Consider the following 25,583-nt stretch of genomic DNA (forward strand, 5'->3'; position numbering starts at 1 on the left):
AATATTAATGGTGCTATAAAAGCCTGAAAAAAATTAATGCATAGCCTTGATGAATCTTGCAAACCTGAATGGTTCTATTTTACACACAAAAAGATGAGATAAGATTTATATATTTCATATATATTTATGTTTCAGCCTTTTAAGTATTTGCATACCTCAATAACCACTCTAAAACCAAAAATACTACACAGAAACATTTCATAATAGTTTAGCCCCAGACAGAAAAATCAACTGTTGTTGAAGTTGGTGTCTTGCCATAGTATTATTCTTTGCTCCTACAATTTCTTCTGGAAAGTTTATTTAGTCTGTTCTTTAAATATTGCAGGCTGTCAATCTAAACTTGAAATTTGATGTTAACATGAAAAAACTATGTTTTAGTAACATCAAACTTATGAATAACACAAAAGAATTCAAAGTTGAAGTTGAAACTTCATCTTAAACTTTTCCCTTGTGTTCATTACTGACGCATACACTTTCTAGTATGGAACACCAGACAAATGCATGCACGCTCTCTCTGAACAGAGTCTCCTTTAATATAAAACAAACAGGAAAGTCAACTCTAATTTTGTGGTCTGACTCAGGCCCCATTTCAAAAAGCATTTAAACATATGTTTTCAGGATCGTCCTTAACTGAGATGCCCTCCTGAATTCAGACATAAAGAAAAATTTCTTGGAGATATGTAAGTAAAGACTGTGGTAAATGGTAGCGTTTCAGGGCTCTGACGATACTCACATTTTGTATGATTTCAGTAATTCTGTCAGTTCTTAACTGTGGTTTTAAAAGTAGAAAAAAATGCTTTATAAAAATGAATACTTAAATATTGAAGTAATATAGCAATCTAGCTATAATAACTTGCTGCAAATTTTACATTATGCAAGTATGTAGCTAAATGGGACAATACAATTGCCATGAATGTGCAACTGAACAAACGCAAAGGAACTCCCGAACAAAAAGAAACTAACTAGTATTTTTAGCTGAATCTATCCAAGCAGTGCCTTTCCATTTTGTAAACATCAGTATTGCAAAACAAACCCATCCTTTTATTCTTAGATGGACAGGAAGTGCCTGCTGTTGGTATTTTCTTCAGAGTTGTGCGAACCATCTCCTTAACTCTGATCTGATTAGAAAAGCCTGCCTGAGCATACCTGAAGAGCTACACAGTGAATAGCCCACCCAGTAAATGTGAGAAGCATCTCGTTTGCCAGCTCTCCTGAAGGTGTGTGTTGCCTATGACATCCAGCAGAACGAAAGGAGAATTTGTCCATCAGTCAAACACAGGAGGATTAAAGACAACAAAATTTGCTTTCCTTCTGGGATTTTTATAGATGCAAATGAATTTGAGTGACTGAGTTTTTTATTCAAGTGTATTTTTGTAATAACATGGACTATAAAATATGTTCTTTTGCCCCTCCTGCTAAAAATATCATATGGATAATTCTTTAACGGCGGAATCAATTACCTGTTGAAGCTAAAGGTGCATTGAGTATGTGATAGCCATTCTGTCTCAGAGGATTAAAGCAATGGGATTCCCCTGTTAGCACATCACTGGTGACAGACTGGTCCATTGTTCTGTAGCAGTCTCCATAGTGGAAACAGTTCTGTATTGAGTGAAAGCTGCCTTGGTAACCTGAAAACAGATATTGCACACACATTTTAACACTACTGCAATGGTATTGGCTCAATTTCTGTCACAGTATTTCATTACTATTGTGGGGGTTTTTAGTTCCTCAGTTTTAACTATGGAAAAATGATTGTGCTATTCTATAAGGCGCAATAATATAAAAGCTACATCCGACTCAGTCCCACAAGGTGCTGTGGACTGTGATCCCCATCAAGCAAAAATTGCAAGGATGTGCTTCATTTCAAGCAATAGATCAGCTGAATGCAGCTAACAGCCCACTTGTGTTCAAAGCTCAGGAGTAAGTACTCCACTGGATCAGGTCCAGGATGCTCAGCTCTTAAGGGAATGTGTCTATAATGAATTACTTTTAATTTAAATACAATAATGCAATATTTAAATGAATAGCACTGCTGTGTTTTCGGTTGAGTAAAGTCTTTTCCCATGCAGTATGTGTTATGCACTGCTGGAGACAGCGCTATTTATTCAAAATACCTTTAAGAGTACCTTAAACCTCTCCTTTCTCAGCCTGCTCTAATTTCAAATGAAACCCCTTTCACCGAACACAGGGGGCCACAGTCTGCAAGTAAAATTGCACTAAAGGGGCAGGGCTGACTCCAGATGGATGTCAGGTGAAGACTCGGAGTTCAGCTAGAGGCTCTTCTTGCTTCTGAGAAGTGCTGAGATAAATCTGTATGGTCTCTGGCTGCCTCGGTCATTCTGCTGCTGGGGCACATTTGACTTTTGTACCCCACATACCCTGCATTTCTTATGTCCTGCTTTTTTTTTTTTAAAGTATTGTATTACCAGTGGACCAGCAGTTTGTTTTTTGCCAGAAGAATTTGTGAACGAGTTGTACACAACAAAAGAAGACATTTAACAGTAAAGGACAAATGAATTGCTAAGGAAGGAATTTTACAATTTACAAGTTTGTGCCAACATCCTAAAAGAAAATGTTATTTGCTCCCACAAGGATGACCTCAAAGCACGCCACAAGATTTATACCTGCCATGGCCCAATTTAATTCTCTTCCTTCTGCTTCAGTAACCTCTTCCTGATTCCAGGTGCATCACACACTAATTGCACATTCATGTTAACGATCCCTTTTCCTACCTTCTCTGAGAGTCCCTTCTCAAATGATGCTCCTTTCTGGAGTCAACAAAGCCAGGCTTCAAGTTTAGTAGAATGCGCCATCAGGATTTTCCTCTAATTGCCACAAAAAAATACGGAGCTGTTGTCTTTCTTCCCTTGGTCTTACTCAGACCAAAACATTTCCTAAGGAACTACTGCAAAAGCTCCAGGTAGTTCAGTCAAACACAGACACACCCAGATCTTCACCTGACAGAAGTCAGCACAGCTCTGCTTACCAGTGGCAGGCTTGACTGGCTGGGCCATTGCGCAGCTGGTCTGTCTGTTTGTTCAGAAATGAAATGCCCGTGCCTATCGCTGTAGCGCCCGGGTGCTGTAGGGGGTGGAATTTGTCCCTCACAAATCATGCAGTGTATAAGCTTTTTCCTGTTAAGAAAGATCTCCTGTCTCTTTCTACATTTTCCCTTTACTACCGAAGTTTGACCAAGTAGATAGCGCTAGGCAAAGCGCCGGGTCTGTCTGTTCATTCTGGTCATGTTTTCTAAGGTGGTAATAAATATGGCCAAGTGAGGCAATTCTTTAGTAGAAACGCAATGAACTCATCGAGTGGTGAAAGATTTCCTCTGAAGTTTCACAGTTTAATATGTGTTTTGGCAGAATCTTCAAGGATTAGATGATTCATTTCTTGAGAACCTATGATTCTCTACCACCAAATAGCTAAGTTGTTGATATCCATGATTGGTGAAGTACTAATCAATGACGATATTCGATAAAGACACTATGCACACTGTTCCAAAGCTGTTCATATTTGCTGCTATGTAGAAGGCGGCCCAGAAATTTGGAAAGCTGAGTATTAAATGATGCATGCCCTTCCTCAGAATAAATAGACAGCCACCTCTATGTGCTGCCTGGAGAGTCTGGCTCAAAAAACCAAAGAGCTCTTATGAGAGGTAGCAAAGCCATCTTTTGATGTGTTTTTAGGTACAGTGCTTTATTGATTGGCTTTTCATAATTATCCCGACTCCTCTGTTTACAAAATATGAACTCCGTGCTGTAAGCCTTCTAAAAATATCTCCTTTTGAGGTGAGCAGTGAAAAAAAAAAAAAGACCCTTGGCTTCAGATGAGGTGTAACTGGTTGCAGAGAGCCCTTATATGCATTGCTAGAGAAAAAAACTGAACCTTTTCCAGCATGTCTGCTATCCACATCACTTCTAGGGAAGGCATGACGTGTATTTTCTCTGTCTCTGTAATTGCTGCCCTTTCGTCATGCTCCCAGGCTTGCCTTTGTTAAATCAATTAAATATCTTTATGATCTACAGGGCTGGCAGAGTGGCTTAGAAAATCAGAGAACAGCCAAGCATGACAGAACTGGGTTGAAACTAGTTGGACCCAGGGCCTTCTCAAGACCTATGGGTAAAGGTTTCTTTTGACGTGTTTTAAGTTACACTGTCTAGATGCCCAGGAAAAAAATACCTGAGGCAGAGAAGTGCCTCAGACTAACAAGTCTGGAAAAGAACTGCCATAAGCAGTCAGATGCTCCATGGATTGCAGTACCCATCCCTCAGCGTCACTGTGTCATAATCTGAAAAGGCAGCGCAAGAAGTGTAACTGTCCAGTGAAGAAGCACGATGTGGGAGAATAACAGTGTTACTGCACTGTTGCATTCCCCAGGCCCAAATTTCTGCTAAGTGCTTCCCAAAGAAAATACAGAGAAATATACCATTCCAGTTCTAATGTGTGTGCAGATGTGATAAATGCAGGTAGCAAACTAAAGAAAAAAAGATGGAGTGAGGAAGGGAAAGGTTGCAGCAAGAACACCGGTCAGGTAAAACAAACCATGAGACTAGAAATGGGACTTCTAACCCTTCTGACCCGAACAGTATACTGAAAGCTTACTTCCTTTTTCACTGGCTTCATAGAAATGATGAGACAGTGGGACCTGATAAGAAAGGGAGGGAGGCTTTATGGAAGGCATTTTGTGTGTGTGGAAAAAGGCACAGGGATGGCTATGGGAGGAGTGGACCACAAGGCAGGTAGCTGCTTCCTTGAGGATGAAAGGAGAAGGAGAAAGAGACTCCAGATAGCTTTTGCGACTGCAAAAGGTGAGAAGGAGGTTGAGACTGAAGACGGCTCTTCTGCATAGATGAGAACCCTGAGAAGAACACTGAAGTTAGTACCTGCTTTATCCCTTATGCTGGGATCTTACACCAGGCAGCTGGAGACCTGTCAGCAAGCACGTATATTTCTCTTCTCTGTGTTTACATGACCCATCTTCAGAGCAACCTCTCACATGACTGCACGGAGGCTTCATGGGGAGCAACAGTGGCAGCGTTTCATTCAGAGGACCCTGGCCTTACATCCGAAACACCAAAGAGCTGCAACTGCAGCTGGTGAACCTGATCTGCAGTTTTGCTACTAGGACGTATAGGAAGAATTTGGTGATGTTCCCTGCACTTAAACTGGGCAAGAAACACTTGGGTAGGAAGAACTGTGCTTGCAGTATTAAAAACTGTATTTGAAAATGTAGCCAGCTGAATGTCCATCCTGGAAGGTAGAAAGGAGTCTTGGACTGCAGGATCAGCAAGTTGCTCTGTCTATAAGATTTTTTTCACAACTTTTTATGTATTTTCTATAGTCCCACCTGCTGCTTTAGAGGCACAATCGGGGAGTTTCTTTTGGTACTAGGGAGGTTGGCTCTTGCTAATGGCCTTCAGTAAGCCTGACATGGCTCAAGAGGCCAGTCAGTCTCTTCCAGAGGATCTGAGACTCATGCATTTCCTAACTATTAAAAAGGAAAAATTGCCAGCTTGTTTAAATGCTAAGTGTGCCCAAACCCCAAAGTCATTAGACAGGAGAGGAAAGGCCACATGAGCTAAAGCAACCACCAGGACTTTTGTAACAACGGGTGCTCTTGCCAGATAAGGTTTCATTCATTTTACACAGCCACAAGGAATGAAACTTGTTGCTTGCAAGCAATACAATGTTTGATTTGCATATGCAATACAAGTCAGAGCTTTACTGCATTTATACATTTTTAAAATGTGCAGTATGAAACAAAGGTGGTTTTGGTTTGTGCCATTTAATTGTGGTTCCTTTAGATTTTTTGAAATGCTTTACACAGAAAGTATTAGGAATTAAGATATGATCAAAGTCCCGTAACCAATGGTTCAATTAATGAGCACATATGGTTGATTAGAGTAAACTAACCATGGAGCATTTTTACAAGTTCTTAAAAAAGACTCCCTTCGGTGGTTAAAAGATGAAGTAAGCAAGAAGGCTTGTCTGGTGCAAACATCCCTGCTCCTTCTAGGAGAGCAGAAGTGTAGCACCAATTTGGCAACAAGTGTTTCACCAATATTTTTTTTTCCACGCGGATTTCAGGTTTTCCTTCGGTTTTGATTTAAATCAAAAATTTTCTGACGTTAATTTTCAAGTGAAGAATTTAGTTACTAAACGTCCTGTCAGTTTAAATGATCACTATTAAATGTTTTATGTACAGTAGATGTAGAAATATAACAGTTAATAAAGGAATAAACCAAGTTCCAAACATAACATTTAGTTAAAATTTTGCTTTGAAATAATTTGTGACAGAAAAGCTGCAGTTAGCCACTTCACATGGTGCACTGGCTGCCTCTGTTTCTCTAAGGCACAGCCTAGAAAACATCAAGCAGCTTTAAAATGAATGATGTAATGAGCATATAATTGGAATATGCCTATTAAATGCCATCTTGTTATGTCATGCCATTTACATGTATGGGCAAATAAATCTCAGCTTTTCAAATTCCATAAAATTTCTGACAAGAAATCATGTCAGGTATAAATAACTACAGGATTCCATTGCCTGCCAAATTCTTTCACCATGTAATAATTTCCATGTGATCTTACTACAACTTGCTTTAAACACATAAATAACGTCAGCTTATTCTTTCATTATCAATATTTCTGCTACCAGCTTGATGAAGCTTGCTGTCCTTTAAAAATTTCAGATCCACAATGTTCACATGCTTCTATGCCAATGCCTAGTTCCACAGCGAGACTTACCTAGCGTTCCTTTTGTCAGCAAAAATTCAAAACTCCCAAATTACTACAGATTCCGTTAGAAAAATGGGCTATTAATTAACTGAGATGCAAAACCAATGTAGAGCAACTACAGCTAAGTGCAGGTTACAGATCAATTGATTTCAAAGGCTGCTAATCAAAATTGATTTTTGAATGACCGTTTCCATAATGAATTTATAATAATACTTCAACATTTGGCCAAAGTGGAAAATGACTGCTTTTTCAAAACCACACGACATAACACTTAGAAAGCAACAACTCATTCAAAAGGAAATGTGGTTTTCTTAAGGAATAAAGTCAATTTATTTAAGTGGTTCAAAACTTGTTCTGTCTATGCATTTGTTTCTGCCATAGTAATGAGCTGCTAAACTTTCCTCTTGTGGTTTGTAGTTATTTAGCTCATTATAGTAACATAATCATATATCATTATATGCTATCATAAATCTGCCACGTTTCCCTTACAGAGTTAATCTTTTTAAATTGAATAATCTGTTGAGCATCAGGTTGAGTTAGTTTTTCCTTCAGCACAAATCATTTAATATAACATGCTTTAACTTTTCAGACTAAGTCAGTCCAACCAAAGAGCAAAAATACTCCTCGGAGAACGAAGGGCAGAGGGAACTGTTGGGACACTGAACCCCATTACAGCTGTGAATTGCTCACTGGGTTTGTGCTCAACTCCTGTGCTTCAGACTCAGCCTCAGCATATACTGAGAGAAAGCAAACCTCCTGGTTTGCCCACTGGTAAATTGATCGCATGTGATACTTCGCCAGCCAAAAATGACCTTATACAAATGACAGTACAGCTGTGAAACGAGTTTCAAAAAGCTGGTTATCTGCCTGTATAAACTTAAATGCTTGGTTATGCTTGCAACCAGACAGATGTCCTGCACACTTCTTTATTGTGGATATTTACCACACTTAAGCAGCATACCATCTGGGTTATATAACACATTTCTTAAATATGCAAGCTCCTGTTACTGGAAGAATCTGTGATAATAATATCTCTTGCTAATTTATACCTCAAGAATTGCAGCAACATTAATTAGTTCCCACAGCAGAACTCCAGAATAGGTAAATAAGCCCCCAATTAAAAAGGCTGAGTAATTCCGAACAAAAAATGTTTTAAATTAAGCAGTGGGACAGCTGCTTAGCTGCTCCCATTCCTGTCCTCAAATCACACTGGAACTCTATAGTTGTACAGCGTGCCTTTGCGTATTATTATATAAAATAATACAGATGCCCAACTTCCAAATAAAAACCAGCAAACCATTTTGTTCTTTGCCTAAGCTCATGTCTACTGCATCGCTACCAGTGGACTGAGCAGGACACTGCCATGGTGCGCGGCAGCCCACATGTTTTGGGAGTAGATGGCTCTTGCTTTGGTGGGCTGTGCTCTCCAAGCTCACGGAAGGCTGGATGACCGGTCAGGTGAGGTGAATAACTAGTAGCCATCTACTGAAAAACCTGGATAAATGCAATAAATTTGCTGTTGTGATAGCTTTCCCCATTATGATAACATATCATGCATGAAATGGTCTGAAAATTTCGCTCTGTATGTATGTCAAGCCACTTTAAAAATGGGAGTTCCCACTGAAATGCTGTCAGTCCCTTAGTAAGACAGTATTGGCTGAAAATGCAAAAATGAAATAAATTCTTTCTCCCCAGCTAGGAATTAGGAAAGTTCAAAAAGAGGAAAAAAAAAAAAAAAAAAAAAAAAAAAAAGAGGGAAGAGTTACCTTGAGATCCCTGCTGTACAGACTGGGTTTGAAATTGAGCGTATGGTTTATTTGGTATTCCAGAAAATTGCTGCCCGTTTGGTGACTGGCTGTGTGATGATGGAGAGCCGTGTTTCTGCAATAGGGAAGGTGGAACTAATGCTTTCAAGGGGCTGACAAGTGGAGAGATTATGTTGGGAGCAAGCCTAGAAAAAGAAAATACAGAAAAACTTCACATATCGCATCACAATATGGGAAAATGAAATACTTGCAAGGCCCTATTTCCATAATGGTCAAACTATAGAAACGTTTATTTTGCAGGTAGAAATTATATTGTAAAAAAAAAAAAAAAGCAACAAGGTGGTGCTGCTTTCAGGTATTCACTAGGAGGAAAGGGAGTTCAAAAAGGATTTCTGTTCCTTTACATGGACTGCTTGTATTAGCCATAACGACAGGATCAAAATGACATTACTCCTCAGTAAGCAACTTAAGCACAGCTCAGTTTTAATTTAAAATTTTGTGAGCTAAGATACGTGTCCAGAAAACAGAAGTAGAAAATGTAGTTAGAGGGAGTAAATGCAAGTAAATTGTTTAAGTGCCTCTGTAGCTGTAACGGGGTAAAGCTTTACACCCAGGTGGCAACAAGACAAATAGAAGCATTAGTTTCAGTTATTCCTCATGTAGGATTTTTTAGACTTAGAAATACAGCTTTAACTGTGACAGGTGGTACCGTCCTTTCAAAGAAAAAGCCTGAATAAGTGTTTGCTTGTGGCGGCACTGCTCAGTGTAAGACTGAGAAGTGGTTGTACCTGAGAGATGGAAAATTGCCCCCAGACGTCTGGGACTCGGGCCAGCACAGGAGCACTGGGGCAGTCCCGCTCAGGGAATGGAACCTGACCCAATGCTCCCACAAGGAGCTGGAGCAGCTGAGGAAGACCCTTGCTAACCCACTTCCATGAGGTCCCCAGGCATCCTCTGCCACTGGTGGAGCAGAGACGCTTTGGTGCTTCCTCCCTGCCACAACGCGTCCGTCCCACCAAGGGATGGTACAGCAGCTGGCCCAGAAGGGACGAGCCTTTCGCCAGAGAGCTGTCGTTTGGCCATTTACAGCCAGAGAGATGGCATGGTGCAGAAGATGGGACCAAAAGCCTGGCCATTCACGTACAGGGCTCTATTAGAGCTGCACTGAAGTGACCCTATAAATGAGTAAATAAGTAGAAGCTGGATCTTTTACCCTCCTACGACAGCTGTGGCAAATGGCCTCTTGCTCCATAGCCCAGTTAAATCCACAGCTCCACTGTCAAATGTGCAGGCTCCGTGTACCGTATGTTCACCATAGACCCTCTGCTGCCTCTGGAGCTTTTGCTAACTATAAGAAGCATCGCTCTGAGCAGCACTAGAGCCTTCAGACGCTGGAAAAACCAGCTGGCTGTCCGAGAACCACCCTGCTGAAAGTTCACAGCTACAGGTCCTGGGGCATGGAAATAAAAATCCCCCTGCAGACTACAATACCTGTCACCTAGCTGGAAAAAAAGCCAGTGAGCACAAACTATTGCAGGCACAAGAAGAATCAACTAAAAACCAAACTGAATCTATCACTGGTGTCTTCTTCTAGCACTGCACAAGTCATTCAAACACCATACACCAGGATTTGCAATAGCAGTTCCTCACCAGTTTACATGACTGCTTCTTGGAGCAGTTAGGCTTAAGCTTGGGGAGCGAGGCTATGCTTGACTTAGGGCTAAGCACTACATGGGAGCATTCAAGAGGTAAATATAGATGAACTGTGAATTAATGGTGGCAACAGCTTAATCAAATTTAACATGAGAGGCAGAGGAATGCTGCCAAAAGCTGTCACAGTGACACTCTATTAAAAGGGGCTTAAATAAATCAAACAGTCAAAGCCCGTCCTATGCTGAAATAATTCCATCTCCCAAAGCAGGAAAATAAGGCATATAATACAAACCGCAGAGACTCTGAATATCTCCCAACTAAACTGAAGGAATAAAACAGTGTTGTTAAATGGGTAAAGGCAAGGATATTTTCCAGCCTCAATGTATGAATATGTAAGAACTGGAAAATTGATTTTTTTGCAAGAAAGATAATACTACCCCCAAGAAGGCAAGGATATTTTCCAGCCTCAATGCATGAATATGTAAGAACTGGAAAATAGATTTTTTTGCAAGAAAGATTTTTTTGCAAGAAAGATAATACTACCCCCAATAAGCAATGACCAGCATTATGTAAAATAAAGAGGGGTAAAGTCGAATTTTAAGAGCTAACATGGACAGAAAAAAAAAATCTTAACTGTGTTTTGGTTTAAGTGCATATAGAAAAGGACTGAGGAGCAGAGCTGGGATGGCCCTGGCCCCAGCGAGGGCAGAGGCCGGCGGCTGCAGAGGTGCTAAAGGGACGGGGGCACGCAGGGGCCACCCGTGCCCTCTTCAGGTCAGAGACAGAAAATGCTCTCTGGAGGCCGGACTGCTGAAGAGCAGATGCTCGGGGGGAAAATACCGAGTTTATTTGCTAAGCAGCAGCTAAATGCTAAGGTCACCTCCCATGTGGCTGCAGTTTTCCCTCAAAGGTCTCAGCAGAGAAATAATTTGACAGAAACGAGCTGTCGCGCACCCCGGCTACAAGTCGCATCTTCTAAAAATGCTCTCACACGCGTGTCTGTGGTGAACTATTGCATGAAGATGGGGCTGACGTTATCTGCTGGGACCTGCAGAAAAGCCTTTGCTACGGTCTCTTCGGAGGCTGCAAGGGAGTGCCGGCAAATCATGACCACAAATTGCAGAATGGTCACCGGCCCCATCAAGTGGCACACATGGAGACATTGTCCTCGACATGCCAGAAATGCTATTAGAAGCCTGGAAATGCTTCTATCTGGAAGGAGATTAAAAAGATTGCAGTTGTTTTCATTGGAAAGATAATAGCTAAAAGAGATCACGATAATGACATTTATATGGATAATGGCCACACACACATTTTAAAGAGAAACAAAAGATGTACTAAAAATTCCAAGGCCTGGATGAGCCAGAAACCACTCTGAATGAGGGAGGGAAATACTTCTGGGGAGCAAGTACTCTGCAACGGCCTGGGTTGGGTTTCCTCTGCCTTCTCTGGAAATGTCTTGTCCTGGCTACTGCTGGGAACCGCAGCACCCCATAGAGGCCTGCCGGGCTGCCCTGTGCTGAGTGCTTTGTTAGGATGGTCGAGTAATCACTTTTTTAAGTTCTAGGCAAATATGTTGTGTGCCAAACAAAAATGGTACATTTAAGGTGTCCAGCTGTGGGAATACTGAAAATCCCAGCTTCCCTACCCAGTCTAACTACTCCCAGAGGCTATTTAAATCTTAACCATGTGAGAAGAATTTAGCCGTTTTATTGTTATTTTTAAAGCAGCGCTCCTCCCCATTCACACTCTTTTGCATTCCTGTTTTTCCTGTGTGTGAGCTCAACAGTTGTGATCGCGATTGTGCCACCAAGCCTTTGAAAGGACTGGTGGGAGAGCAGGTGAGATTCCCTGTGCGAGGCAGGAGGGGTGCGGAGAGGTGCAGGGCCCTGCTCCAGCTGGGTGAGCTGGGCGGCCGCGCAGAGCCCAACTGCTCGGCACTGCTGTCATGGTGCTGGAGCTCAGCAAACATAGCTGTCTGTGGGCAGCCGGTATCCTAGAGACTTACTGTAGCACGGGAACTTGGGCTGAAACCCCAAAAGCTCCGTCTAACACTTGACCATCACTGCCTCCTCTGCACGAAGAGAGTTTCATACAGTTGAGCGGGTCACCGTAAAATCTACTGCATTCTGCTCAGCCTCTCCCCAAGAGGGAATTTAACATCTTTCCCGTAAGCCAAGGCACAGTTTTTAGCTAGGAAAGAGCTTCGCTCAGCAGAAAAATCTGGCTGTCTTAGCACAAGTGGCCAACATGGGCATTTGTCTCCTTAAAATATTCATCACAATGCCTACAGCTTGAGCTGCTCCCGAAAACACTATTTTTTGTGTATGTGTGCATGTGTGAATGTGCTCTGGCACGCTCAAGGAGAGCTCTTTCATCAGCTAACTGTCTAGTTCCCAGTGCTGCATTTTTAATTCTCTCCTGAATATTTGCCTACTAATTAGGTTGCTGTGATACTCAGGTTGTTAAAAGAGAGGAGGGATCATTCCTGATACAAATTAAACAGATAATGCATTAGCAACAGAAAAGAGCTTAAAAGGAGACGCATTCTGTGTGGAAGAAGAAACACTGAACTACTTACACCAGGAACTCAGCTGGATACATTAAAAATTCCCAGGCAGTAGCTCAGGCATATATGTTTCAATAACTAATAGCCTGGACATTTCCTGTTAATACTGTACTACAACCACAGTTTGCTTTGGTTTTGGTATTAATAATAAATATATACCATACATTTTACTTTAATTGTAACTTGTATAATTCAGTGAATTTGCAGGTCCTTTTGGGGCCTTTTAACATATATCCATGCCTATATATAGCTATACAGATATATATATATAAAAATAAATACTCTTGCACACATGTAAAAAAATCCTGATCCTTCCTTAATTCATTAAATTTGAGGGCTCCTGGCTATACGGAGTATTTCTGTTCAAGAGCATAAATCTTGTTGCTATCTCCCTAACCTTGTGACAAAGCTAAGAAGAATAAACAGTTCTTACAGATTGCTTGCACTGCTGATGTAGTCTTGACTGTTGACACAGTCTTACAAGGGTGCTTGATGGTAAAACATGTAGTAACTTAAACAACAAACTAACCCACTGCAAGGCTTTTACTACTCCATTATCAGAAACTGTAGGTCCTTTATGTGAAAGGTACCCTGTTAACCATGCATTACCTTATTCCTAGCTGTTAGCTGCTACAGACACCAACGAAGTTACTAGCAAGCCCTCCCTGAATCCAGAAAACCCTTGCTGTATGTAATACATGATGCAAGTAGGAAAGCTTTGTCACTTGCAGATTCATGTTGCTGACTTCAGACCTAGTAACAGTAGGAGCTTCTCAATGCCTGTCATACAGGGAGGCACGCACCAAAGGAGTCTGTGTTCCCTGCATGTGTTGACTGGTTTTGAACTTGGAGTGTCTTTTGGGAACGGCAGTGATAACAACAGAAGGGAACTATACAGTTGGATGCAGTAAGAATCTACTTATTAATGACCATATATTACGTAGTGGTAAAACCAGGAAAGCTGTATTCAGTTTTGACGCATTAAGTTATCACGGGAGTTAAAACCAGCTGAAGATAGACCACAATAGTACGACAGGGTTTTCTTGGAAAGTAAACCTGCCAGCACTAGAAGCATGCCACTGAAAGGACAGAATTTACAATGCAGTTTTTCAGATTATGAGAGTGCAGTGGAGGAGCCAGCCTCCTCTCCGTGCTGTCCAAGACATGGGAGCAGCAGGGCATGCACCACAGAGAGAAGCAGGTCGGCTTAAAACAAAAGGAACATTTTGCTCACACAGCATGCCCTGGCATGTGGCATTCGCAGCCACAGGAAGTCACAGAATCAAACATAATACCTACGTTTTTAAAAAGGGACTGAATAACTTAATGGCCAAAACCAACATTTCCATGCTAAGCGAGGGGTAATCAAATCTTGTGCTTCAGGATGTAAACTGATCGCCCAAGGAGTCAGAGAGGAATTTTCCTGTCTCTTCACTCATCATACAACTTCGTATGATTGACCAGGTATTGTGGGTTTTTTTCAAATTCCTTTTGAAGCACCATGTGTAGGATGGCGCTGAAGACATAATACTAGTCTTGAGGGACCTATGATTTCAGGTGGAACTGCAAAGCTAATGCATTCCTCTCCTGAGGATGCATCAGCAGACAATTAAGTAAAAGGACTAATCAGAAAAATCTTGTTTCTGTAATACCTTCATCCACAAAACTATTGGAAGAACTGATCCGAACTTGGTAACATAGCTTGTGCATGATACTGCACACATTTCTGTGCCATGCTGAACACCGTCTTAAAATACTCAGCTTCACAGCCCTTCCTAAGGGAAGCTCTTGAAGTCAGATGGGATGGTACCCACAAAGAGTCATGAAACCAAGTGTTAGATACAGACAACGAGCCAATTCCTCACCTCTACTGCAAAGCATTTGTCACTCACATCAATGGGAACTCTCAGAAATCTGGATCTTAACAGAAGAATTTTTAAAAAAAGAAAATTAAAAGTCAAAGCATATTTGACATTCATGCCTTCTCTCTCATTTATAAAGTGCATACCTTTAGAAATCTCAAACAGAAATCCCCCCAAGACTTCTACATAAATTTTCTTGTGACCATGTTTTAACGATATATTTTGGACGGTTAAAGTTCGTATTAAATTGCGAGTAAGGCCTATGTGAGGGAATTATCTAGGTATGCCATGAGCTAGCGGTGATCTACAGAAAAGACATCTAATAGGCTACAAGTACCATTACCTTGTTCTAGAATTATTTATCCTGCCTCCACTTTCAGCCTCCCGATCTAGTCAGTGGTGTATAAGAATTTGTGTATTTTCACAATGCACACCACATGTCTTGTTCCAGTATTATTGCAACATAAAGAACCAAAAAATAAATACATATCAACTTGAGTTTTCTGAGCTTTCTATCAAGGTGTCAGGATGTGTGTGTTTTCTATATTCATCCACAGTACTTAGTCTGAGTAAGAACAGTTTTACACTTTGCCTTAACCAGTCTTTGTTCAGTAACAGTTTCTGGACAAATTAACACAGAGTAAGACATTGTAAAGCCAGATTTTGAGCTCTTTTCCGGTGAGTTTTTTCATGATATAGTTGATCACCTCTTGACTGCCAAAAACTAGACACAGTGTACTTCATTAGTAAATATTGAATGGAACTGAAAATTGAAAAATAATGAAAATAAATTCAAACTAAGATTTTTGAATAATAGGTGGGAATGAAGTATAACCACAAAATAGAAATATCTAAGATAGGGATGTTTCCAATATGAAAACTGTCTGGTTTTTTCTTTTTCTTTTTATGATGTGATGGCTTGATTGGCAGATTCCTCAGCTAGACAAAGAACCTCAACCCATATCCCATTGAGTTCAGTGGAAACAGGACCAAATCCAGACTGAAAAACATCTGTCCTTTATCTCAAATAATTTCTTGTATATTTTGGGTCATAAGACCATTCTGTAATACAGTTCTCATGCATAGTGTATCACCGTATCAAACAATCTTGACTTTGAGAATTATGTTTAACTCATATTTATATGAAGAAAAGTGTATAATAAAGCAGCAGAGTGACAAGCACAAAGCAAAGAAGCTCCATGTTTTATCTTAAGTGACTTGTACAGTACTGCAGCCAGTTACAAAACCTGAGATTTTCTATGAAACCAGGTTCTACCACAAAATCCAGCATGCCAACCATTTCATTCATAAAATCTCTCCCCCAGGCACTATAGTTACTTATATTGTGAGAAAGTCCAATTCAGTTCCAGGACCAGGAGATTATTTTTTTAAAAATGGAAAAAAAAGTTAACACTGATTTTCATCTCTTCCCATAATATTAAAAATGATGTGTAAAGCTCTGCTAATCTGGTCTCTGGATAGCGCCCAATCTCTTGCCACGTGTTTCTGTTCTGGGTCTTGCCCTACGGGAATTTCTGTCAGCACATGCTCAGGAAACAGTTATACCGTTCTTTTTTTTTTTTTTTAACCTTTTTTTTTAAGACGGGAGGAATAGTAAAATGAAAAATCTTCGAGTCTGGCAAATCCCAGGACAGCAGTTGAATATAAATGAGGAGATACATGATGAAAAGTGTGTTAAAGCAATTTTTCAATAGGTTGGACCAAAACAAAAGTTTGCAATCTCACTCTATATCCCCAACATTATTTCTGTTAAACTGGAACTAGAAAACCATGGTGTGGTATGGGTAGGTGTCTCACTGGATGACTCGGTCTCAGTGGATTTGATAAGCAATTCCTACAGTACGCCTATGAAGCACACACGTGTTTGGGTGTGTTACACGCAACCACATTTGCTAGGAAGAGACAGCATTTAGATAAAGCATCAACACAAAGCAATTCATTCAGTATTTTAACCTTTTTTTTTTAAGACGGACTCTATCTGAAGTTTGGTGAACCTTTGCACTAATCACTGCCAGGTGCCTCTGGCTACATTTCTGGAATGCAAGGAATCTTTTCCTTCTTTCCCTTTTTCTTCCTTTCTCCTCTTCCCCCCCTCTCCCTGATATATAATAAATCCTTCGTTGCAGGTCACCTTGCTGGGCATCATTGCATTTTATTACCCTTTTCTATAAACAATGAGCAAACAAGTTACTGGGCTGTGACACACTCCCCTTCTTACAAGGCCTCAGTCTCTGCTCCATGACCGCAAGGTACAACACCATGTGTCTGTTTTTCTCTTTCCTTGCTCTGCTCGTGGCCAGCTTGAGTAGCTGTCTGCTGTTAAGAGACTTGGGCTCTGTGCCTGGCTCTGCTACTGATGCAGTGTGTGACATCTCTCCGTGTGTAACATCTTTGAAGTAGGACTGATGTCAGCCTTTTCCTTGCTTCTAGATAAATACAAGATACTGGTTTTCACTCAGAATACCGCCTTGGATTACTTTAATCCAGTTCTGCATCTTCACTCACCCACACTCTGAGCAGTGTCTACAAGCGCCTGTGCAACGAGTGCAGGAGCTAGTTAGCTATGAGGAGTAAGAGGGGTTTCACAAACATGGAGAACACCATCCACGGGACCTTTGATGTAGCTGAAGAGTCTTAGGTCATTTAATTGCTTTGGAATATTTTTAATAATACCAATCAACAGTGATAGGAAAACGACATGATGAATTATTGTGTTTAGCGTATATGGTTCACATGTAACTGCAGAAGTTTCACTTAAAAAGGAAAACAAAATTTAAAAAAAAAGAAAAAAAAACCAGCTTTACAGATGTTTAGCGTAAATTTAACTATAGATAAAATCAGTAATGGCTAAAGTCATTAATATTATGCAGAAGAGTTGCGATTGAATCCATCTTCAATGGTTCCTGAGTTACTCAGACCAACACCTTTAACCTCCCACCTTCTCCTGTAACTCTCCTACTTCTTACTCTAAGATAGTTTTGCTTACAGAGTCTCTTCTGGGCAGGCAACACAGCACTTGCTTTGAGATGCACTGAAGAAGGCTCTCTGATGAATGTCAATCCAGCCCTTCTAGGAACGCAAATGAAATACATGCCCACCTATATCTGCAGATGGCCAAACAGTGTTTTACCCCATGATCAAGCACAAAGTTATTCTTAGCCATGTATTGTTGAACCAAGCCTATGCTAATGCTAATTTTGCTTTAAGGGAGGAAAAAAACTGTATAAGCCTATCTGGACACGATTATAAATGAATTCTGATCACAATTTCTACAATGAGATAAATTACTTGGGATTTGAGACCAGATGCTTTTAATTACCGATTTTCTTTGTTACATGAACCTCAGCTCCGCACCTGTACATTGTTCTTCCTTTGGACAGATGTACCGATGCCCCTTTTGCGTGCTCAGATCCATAACACTGAGATAAATGATGATGGGTTCTTGGGTTCCTCCACTGAAAATGTTTTCAGCTGTCAGACATATCTGTTTCTTGTTATTGGTTTTAGTGCTTTTGAAAGAAAGACTAAAACACTGACTTGTGTATTCTATTATAAATGAAGAGTATTCTCCAGTGGAATCCACAATGAATGATGTATCTCCTTGGTCCTAGGAACTGTTATAAAAACTGTGTAGGTATTTAGTACTCCAGAGTACTTCTAGAGAGTAAAAGTTTGTTTCCTACAAAGATTCTACCAACGTGACAGTTCTTAGTAATTTATTTATGTGAGTTCACAAACTTAAAGCTTAATAAAATTTAGACATAAGTAGTTAGACACCTAATTGTCACTGAAAGCGTTGAGAATTAGGTACACACAAATGTATTTTCCTATCTGGCCATGGATTCTGGCAGTTAAGGAGACAGCACAGCCTATTGAAAAGAATCTTCCCCCATTTCTTTTACTGGTTTGGGGGCACTTCCTTAAAACTTATCCCAGAAACAGTCATCCTCCAGAGAACCAGCTGCTTGCTCGCAACAGTGAAACAATTGGAGTCTGGTCCCATCTGATGGGCAAGCACCCACCAGCCCCTTTGCATGCCACCATCACCTACCAGTAAAGCTGAAGCCCAAACCAATCCCACAGAGCAGAAATGGGGGGCTGCTGGAGGGTGCTTTCTCCCAGCTGTGCAGCTCACTGAGAGCAGGTAGGGGCGCTGGCCCAGATTCTTCTTGGAAATGGAGGCACGTGACAGGGTCCTGGCAATGTACGTAACAGGGCTGAAATGTGGGTAGGAGCTGGCTTACAGTCTCCTATTGCCAATGTATAACATGGTAGTAGTACAAATAAAAATCTAACACAAGATTGTATCCTGCATATTTGTTTTCAACCTTAAAAATATCAGGGATTTCAAATCTGGTGTTCCCTGGTTGAGCAAGAAGGGAGGGTCTGTGTATGTTGTGTTACTTTACGTAAGGAGAAATCAAGGGCTAATTTTTTAACAGAGATCTCTTTTCATTTAAGTATTTCTGTGGTATTTGAATTAACAGGTGCTAAGAAGCAAGCAAACAAAAATCCTGAAGTTTAAGCAGTCTGACTAAAACTTCTCTTTTTACCTGACTGTTTTTAAGTCCTGTTTCTTCTGATTTTGTATGGGTAAGTGGCTCTTCAGGGGGGTCTGGAACATGGTTTGAACTGGTTACAGTTAGCTGGTGAGAAGCCCAGGCAAAAGAGAGTTGTGTAAGCTCCTTCCTCTAACCATGATTACTTAATCCTTTATATTAAAGGCTCACAAGACTGGATTCAGAGTTCTCATTAATCATCACCTATGGACATCACAGATGTCTTAATCCCACCAGTTCTTCATTTACTGTTGTGTTTACAGAGCAGAAATGACCTAAATTACCACAGGAATATTAAAAAAAAAAAAAAAAAAAAAAAAGTTTCACTTTCCTTTCCCTTGGCGACACATCACCTTCCCAGTAAAGTTATTATTTGTCAGTACCCCCAGCTTCTTTGGAGAACATAAGTGCTGTTTGTTATGGGAAACACAAGTGACAGAGGGCCTCACAGTCACATATAGAGGGACCGTGTTCAGATCCTACAAAGTGACCTTGTTAGGTCATTAAGCTAAATTGGTGCAAATCCCTAACTTGGTGCCACCACTCAAACTCACTTAACTTTAGTCATATCAGTTTCGTTTAAGCTGATAATTTATCACACTAAATATTTTGAACTGGAATTTACAGAGATAGCTTACAAATAGAACTAAGGACATTTTTAGATTACTTAAATAATAACAGCTAAAAAAATGGTAGAAAGAAAGCAAGAAAGCCAAGTGCAACATCCACCTAAGATTTAATACTAAAAGCTGTTTTTCTGTCTTCATTCTGCTACAAATCAAAATAGACTATTTTTGTAATGGGCAAAATGAAACTGAGTTAGACATTATACATGGCATATGCTACAAGAAATGCTAAAATAAGCCTTTGCTACCTGAAATAAAAAATAAGTATATAATTAAACCTGGATCATGACAAGCCCACTTTCTGGATGCCAAAATATTTCTCAATCACACATTTTTAGTTTAATTAATATCAATATAAGTAAAACTTTTTGGTCTGGCATACACTTCATACCAGAATTTGAAAAAATGCTCTCCATATTGTATAAAGCCAGTATAAATACATTTGGTAATGAAGTCAGATTTTGTTAGAACATTTTCAAGTGAATTAGATAATTTTGTCAAACTATTTAAATGTCTTAGCAAACCATTTGGGAAAATTGACTGCTGCACTTGGTATTGACTTTGGCAAAGGATGGTATAACACGGGGCTTTTTTTTTTTTTTTTAAAAAAAAAAAAGCCTTTAAATCAAATTCTGAATCTTATGTCAAACTTGAGTAGACTATTTGTACTCCGCCTCATGTAGTTTTTGGCATCTTGCATATTTGATGACTCAGTAATTAGGTTTCTTGATAGTAATCATTTGGTTCATTCCACAGACTTAAAACTATGCAATCCAGTCTTGTCATCGTACTGATTCACAGTATAGAAATTCTTCGCATTTACTTAAACATGGATGCTGGACAGCTGACAAATGAGGCAGAACATTAGGTGTGTGCCAGAAGGCTGGAGCAGTTAATATGAAGAAAGGTAGTGTTAGGTGTTTCTTTCCTATTGTAAACCATATATATTTTATATGAGTAATGGCGTACTGCTATGAACTGGCAAAGGTGTAACAGTTCTGTAATTCAGTGGCTCCAAGCATTAGATTATTAAGTGATTTTGCCCAGTTAAATGGATGAATGCTTTAAACAAAACTGTCCTAAATGAAATTCAAGGACTATTAGTTCACACTAAATTTCTGTACTTGCAATTAAAATGTCATGTATGTAGCAGTCATTAATAATGTAAACATAAACAATTAAATACAGCAAAGGACTGGGTATGACAATGCTGAATGCAGACAACGTTGAGTTTGGAAAATGGTATTTAAGATGCTGAAAAATTCCAAGTAATTATGTCATGAAACTAGATACCCTGTTTTAAAATAACTATTCAAAAATACATTCCACTCTCCATTTCCTGATGTTTGGTTCACGGTTAGAAATCTGTTATCATCTCACGCTTACATTTTGTCATAGGATATTAAATGCAGTGTTTCTGCAAAGACTTTACGTTACTTAGGTATATAAGCACTGTGATAATAAATCAGCACTTTTGTCTCCTCTGAGAAAGAATAACTATTCCACTAGAACTGAAAACAGCAGAGACAATTCTGATGTAAACTTTGGCCTAGGCAAATGATCAAAATGTCTGTAGAAGGAGCTCAGTGAGAAACTCCGATCAGTCAGCATGGTGTGTCTGCTGAAAGAGAAGTACTGTGCTCTGGAATGTGGACCCGAGGGGCAGCAAGGAGAATTCATCTGGGAGCTTCAGACCCCTCAAACTGGAAAACTGTCTGTTGCCCTCATTCTTGTCAAGTCTTTGCTTTCATTTCTTATTAACAGTACCAGAATGTGAAGTGCCTTAGAAACAAATCCACCTTACTGACAGCCTGTTAAATCCTTCCCGTAGTATATCCTTCCTTTATTTCATTATTGGTTGGGATTTTTTGCCTTAACTCCCCTAGGAACCAACTCAAGGAGGAAACAGCTGAGCAGTGCACTGGGAAGCAGTGAGAGGAAGAGATCCCTCTCCCCCAGCGTCAAGTAGTCCCCATTCTGCAGGGAAAGCATAGCTTGAGGACTACGTTCACTTTGGACTGTCTGTCTCCATTCCTCCTACTTGTGCTCACTGCCTTCTCTACTACAGAAAACTTCTTATTTACCTGGTGTAACGTCCATCTGAATCAGCATGGCCAGTGCCTCCTGTTGGCAATGACTGCCATGGGCATGAGTCTGCCAGTAAGAAATACAAGGTTGGGACTGTGGGTGGCAGGAGATGGGTTGGGCACAGGCATCTCATGTGACAGGGACAGGACAAGCTTGTTCCTATGATGGGCAGATGTGCATCACACAATGGGAGGGGGCACTGGCACCTGCTACTGGCATAGGTCAGAAGAGATGGCTGAAGGAGGAACGGGATAGAAGCTAAGCTTGCTACAGCATTCATTCCCCAATTCGAAAAAAAAAAAGGACTAGTTTGTTCCTAATTGAATTTCCTCAATCAGATTGTTCTTCAGCTATTCCAGGTGTAATTTTCCTTACCATGCCCCTTCCATGCCACATACACTCTGCCTTCTGCTCTTTGCTTAAAGCATACACTTAAAAACTTTCTGGGCTTTCCTTTCCCTATATAAAAGAAGGGATGGGTCAGTCACTGGACTAGGATGGGAAGACTCTACTTTCAGTTGCTGTATTTGCTAAAGAACCCCAACGTATTTTTAGGAGAAAAGATCTCTTAACCTGTCTGTATCCCAAGTTCCCATCAGCAAAGCAAAATCAGAGTCCCCTCCCTGTCCAAAGTGCTGGGAAGAAAACCTGAAAGTTTGATGTTTAATTTGCATGAGGCTAGGCACCAAAAAAAAAAACCCTGAGCAAAAACATTAGAGCAGAATTTTGTGGCTTACAGAGATTCTTTACTGCTGAGAAGATGATATGAGATCCTTGAGCAAATGGTGCTTTCCAAATATCAGACACTGTAGCAATGCAATGCAATCCATACTGTAGCAATGCAATCTATAAAATCAGTGTGATGATATGCCCTTCCCTGAGTAGGAGCTTACTGGTTAATGCCTGCTGCTGAGAGATGTATTACAGAAAATCTTATCGGAGAGCAAGGAAGTGAGAAAGCCTGCTGCTCTGACACAAAGTAAGCCTTACCAAGGCAAATACTGCCTTATTCCTGAGTGAGTCATAGTTTGGGTTTTTACCCTTTGAGATATTTCTCATTTTAGCTGAGAAAAGTTCTCTGCACTTATCCAAACCTACAAGAATTCATCAAGGAAGAATTAAAAAAAAAAAATAATTAAAATCTAAATGCAACTGCATTCTTTGAAGAAAAAAAATCTCAGCGTGTTTTGTTGAAGACAAGGACAAGGCCCTGAGAAACCTGATAGTAATGTCAAAGTTTGCTTGGCTTTGCACAGGGGATGGGTGACATGACCTTCTGAGGCCCCTTCAAAACTAAATTATTCTGTGATTCTAAACCAAACAAAATGGCTTAGTTTCAGCCAGTGTTTTTCATTCAAACAGCATTTATGCAAAGTAAAATAAACAACTAATCATTCATTATCATGCCAGACAGAGGCCAAGCGTGTTTCGTACACCTACCCTTCCCTGGCACTCTCCAGCGGCGACTGATGGTGATGTGGACTGGAAAGGGTAGAGTCGAGTGGATGGTGTCTTGAAGGGATGTCATGAGGAGGCGGCAATATACCTGGTGAGGGACCGTTATGGTTAGCACTGGAACCACTGTACATGCCTGTGAACAAATATCATTTTGCAAAATAAAATAAGCAAGGAAAGAAGCATCCAAGTAAGCCCTTGAGAGTCCCCAACTCCTTCCCTATCCCCCCACCCGACCCTGAGACACAAACATTCAGCAGCCCACTTCTGCTGGGGGAGTCACCTACTCAGAGACCCAGTAGGTCAGTGAATACTGCTGTGCTTGGAACAGCACTCACAACCTGTATCAAGGTATTCTGACGTGTGTGCGTCTCCCCGCAAATCCTCTCAGGTGATGCATTTCTTCCTTGCTGTGACCACAGACCTGTAAGCGCTCCTCCCAGCAGCTGGCAGGACTTGGAAGGACTCTCACCCTGCCTTCACCCTACTTCTGAGTGAGAACTCACAGTGCTCATTGTTTGCAGAATGATGGAGCTCATACTGACAGCAGAGTGGTACATGACACCTTACCAACATCACATTAGACACTGAACTCGGAGCACTGTGTTTGTGTAAGGGGGACCAGGATTTGGGTTTTTTTCATTGCTCATTTAAAACTTTTAAATTTTACTTTCAATTAGTATGCTGCTGGACATCCTAGACCATTTAAAAATATCACATAATGATACAAACAAAACCCCAATAAATTAAATGTGAAGAGGAGTGAGAAGAAATTTTTAATGAGACCATGAAAACAAAAGGTTTGCTAGCACACAGAGGTACTGAAGGAGCGTTGATGTTCCATTTTTTTTAGGACTCTGGCTACTCTCCTCTACCATGGGAGTCAGGCACCAAGTCAAGTGTCTATCATACCCTCAAGCACATATTTTCTTGAGGAAGCTTTGTCCAGGACTTTTGGATTAAGATGCTGGGATTAAGTTTTTTTCTTATAGTGTCCCTTCTAAAGAGTAAGCTGTGCACTAAGACAGTCCCGGCTATCTGGGGGCCAGGGCCTTGACACTGACTTTTGATGTGAAGGCTGCACTGAGGGCAGGTGTCTGCAACGAGGGGAAGTTGCAGAAGTGCTTGCTGCCTGGCGTTACAAACACTGTTTGCAAATGCCACCCTATGGCAGGGGGAAAAAGGACTGGCCCCTAGTAAGTGCAGTTCCTGGAAAAGTCTAGTCCTTCTTTTCTCAGTTTCCCTTCCCTTCTCCTCCTCTTCTCAATGTTTGCCTACAACACATCTCCCAGAGTTTTGGCCCACCAGGGCATGCCTCCCAGGGAATCCGCACACAGAGGAGGACTAGAGCAGCCACTCACACTGTATTCTGAAAGCTGTGGGGAGCAGATGAAGTCTGCCAGCTCCCAGTGTCCAGCTATACAGCACAGAAGACCCCACACCCCCTCTGAGGCCTAGCTTCTTTGCCTTCTCTCCTGTAGCATTCACCTTTCCTCTCCCGCTCATCGTGTACAGAACTACACATTCGGGAAGCCAGAGCTGTGTGCCAGCTATGCTTGGACGTGTCCCATTGTCACTGACAGGGTTCTGCATGGCACTTCTCCCAAACCCTCGCAGTGACATGGAACAAGCAGAAAGCTTCACGAAAATCTGGAGCCATGGGGAATTTGTGACAGCCCTCTGGGTGGGTAAGACATGGCTGAATGTCAGCATCTGTTTCTGTGACTGAAGAGCAGAACCACTAAGGCAAGATTCCAGCCACCTTTGTCGGGGACTTCAGATGAGTCAAAAACCTCTCACAAACAATGAGTCCTCAGCTGTTGACAGATCTAAAGCAACAAAAATGAACCACATCATCTCTGTCTCCCTCTAGGCAGAACATTTGTCAACCAGCCAGTGAAACCAACTTGCTTTCTGCACTGAAAGCCAGACAGAAGGGGCTTTAAGAAGTCAGATGTTCCCAGGTGATGCTAGGATTTATTTGTCAAAGCCTCTTCTGATAACAGTAAGTCAGTAGCTAGGATGCTACATTGTGAAAATGTTTTTCTACTGGTGGCTTCAGTCCATTTTGTAATACAATAGTTTCTACTTCCCCCAAATCCTTACTGTTCATACATTCATTATCAGGCTTGGAAGATGAGCCAAATACCAATTTGACCTTGACTGTGCAGTGTCATTTCACACTTCAGCTGTATTTCCTACAACACGCAGTTCAGGTATATTGGCAGCACAGCCTGGAGGAA

At 40.9% G+C, this 25,583-nt stretch overlaps 1 protein-coding gene across 1 annotated transcript in view; it reads right to left on the reverse strand.

Moving 5' to 3' along the window:
* Positions 1-25,583, reverse strand: part of GLIS1 (GLIS family zinc finger 1) — a 209,642-nt gene that overhangs the window by 2,430 nt on the left and 181,629 nt on the right. The window contains exons 7-9 of the mRNA XM_009644649.2: positions 23,326-23,476; positions 8,508-8,692; positions 1,461-1,628 (exon numbers count right to left, since the gene is read on the reverse strand). Coding sequence (XP_009642944.2) covers positions 1,461-1,628; positions 8,508-8,692; positions 23,326-23,476 — 504 coding nt within the window. The remainder of the gene's footprint in view (positions 1-1,460; positions 1,629-8,507; positions 8,693-23,325; positions 23,477-25,583) is intronic.

This window comes from Egretta garzetta, unplaced genomic scaffold (genome assembly GCF_000687185.1).
Source record: "Egretta garzetta isolate BGI_Z169 unplaced genomic scaffold, ASM68718v1 scaffold768, whole genome shotgun sequence".
In the NCBI taxonomy this organism is placed as follows: Eukaryota; Metazoa; Chordata; class Aves; order Pelecaniformes; family Ardeidae; genus Egretta; species Egretta garzetta.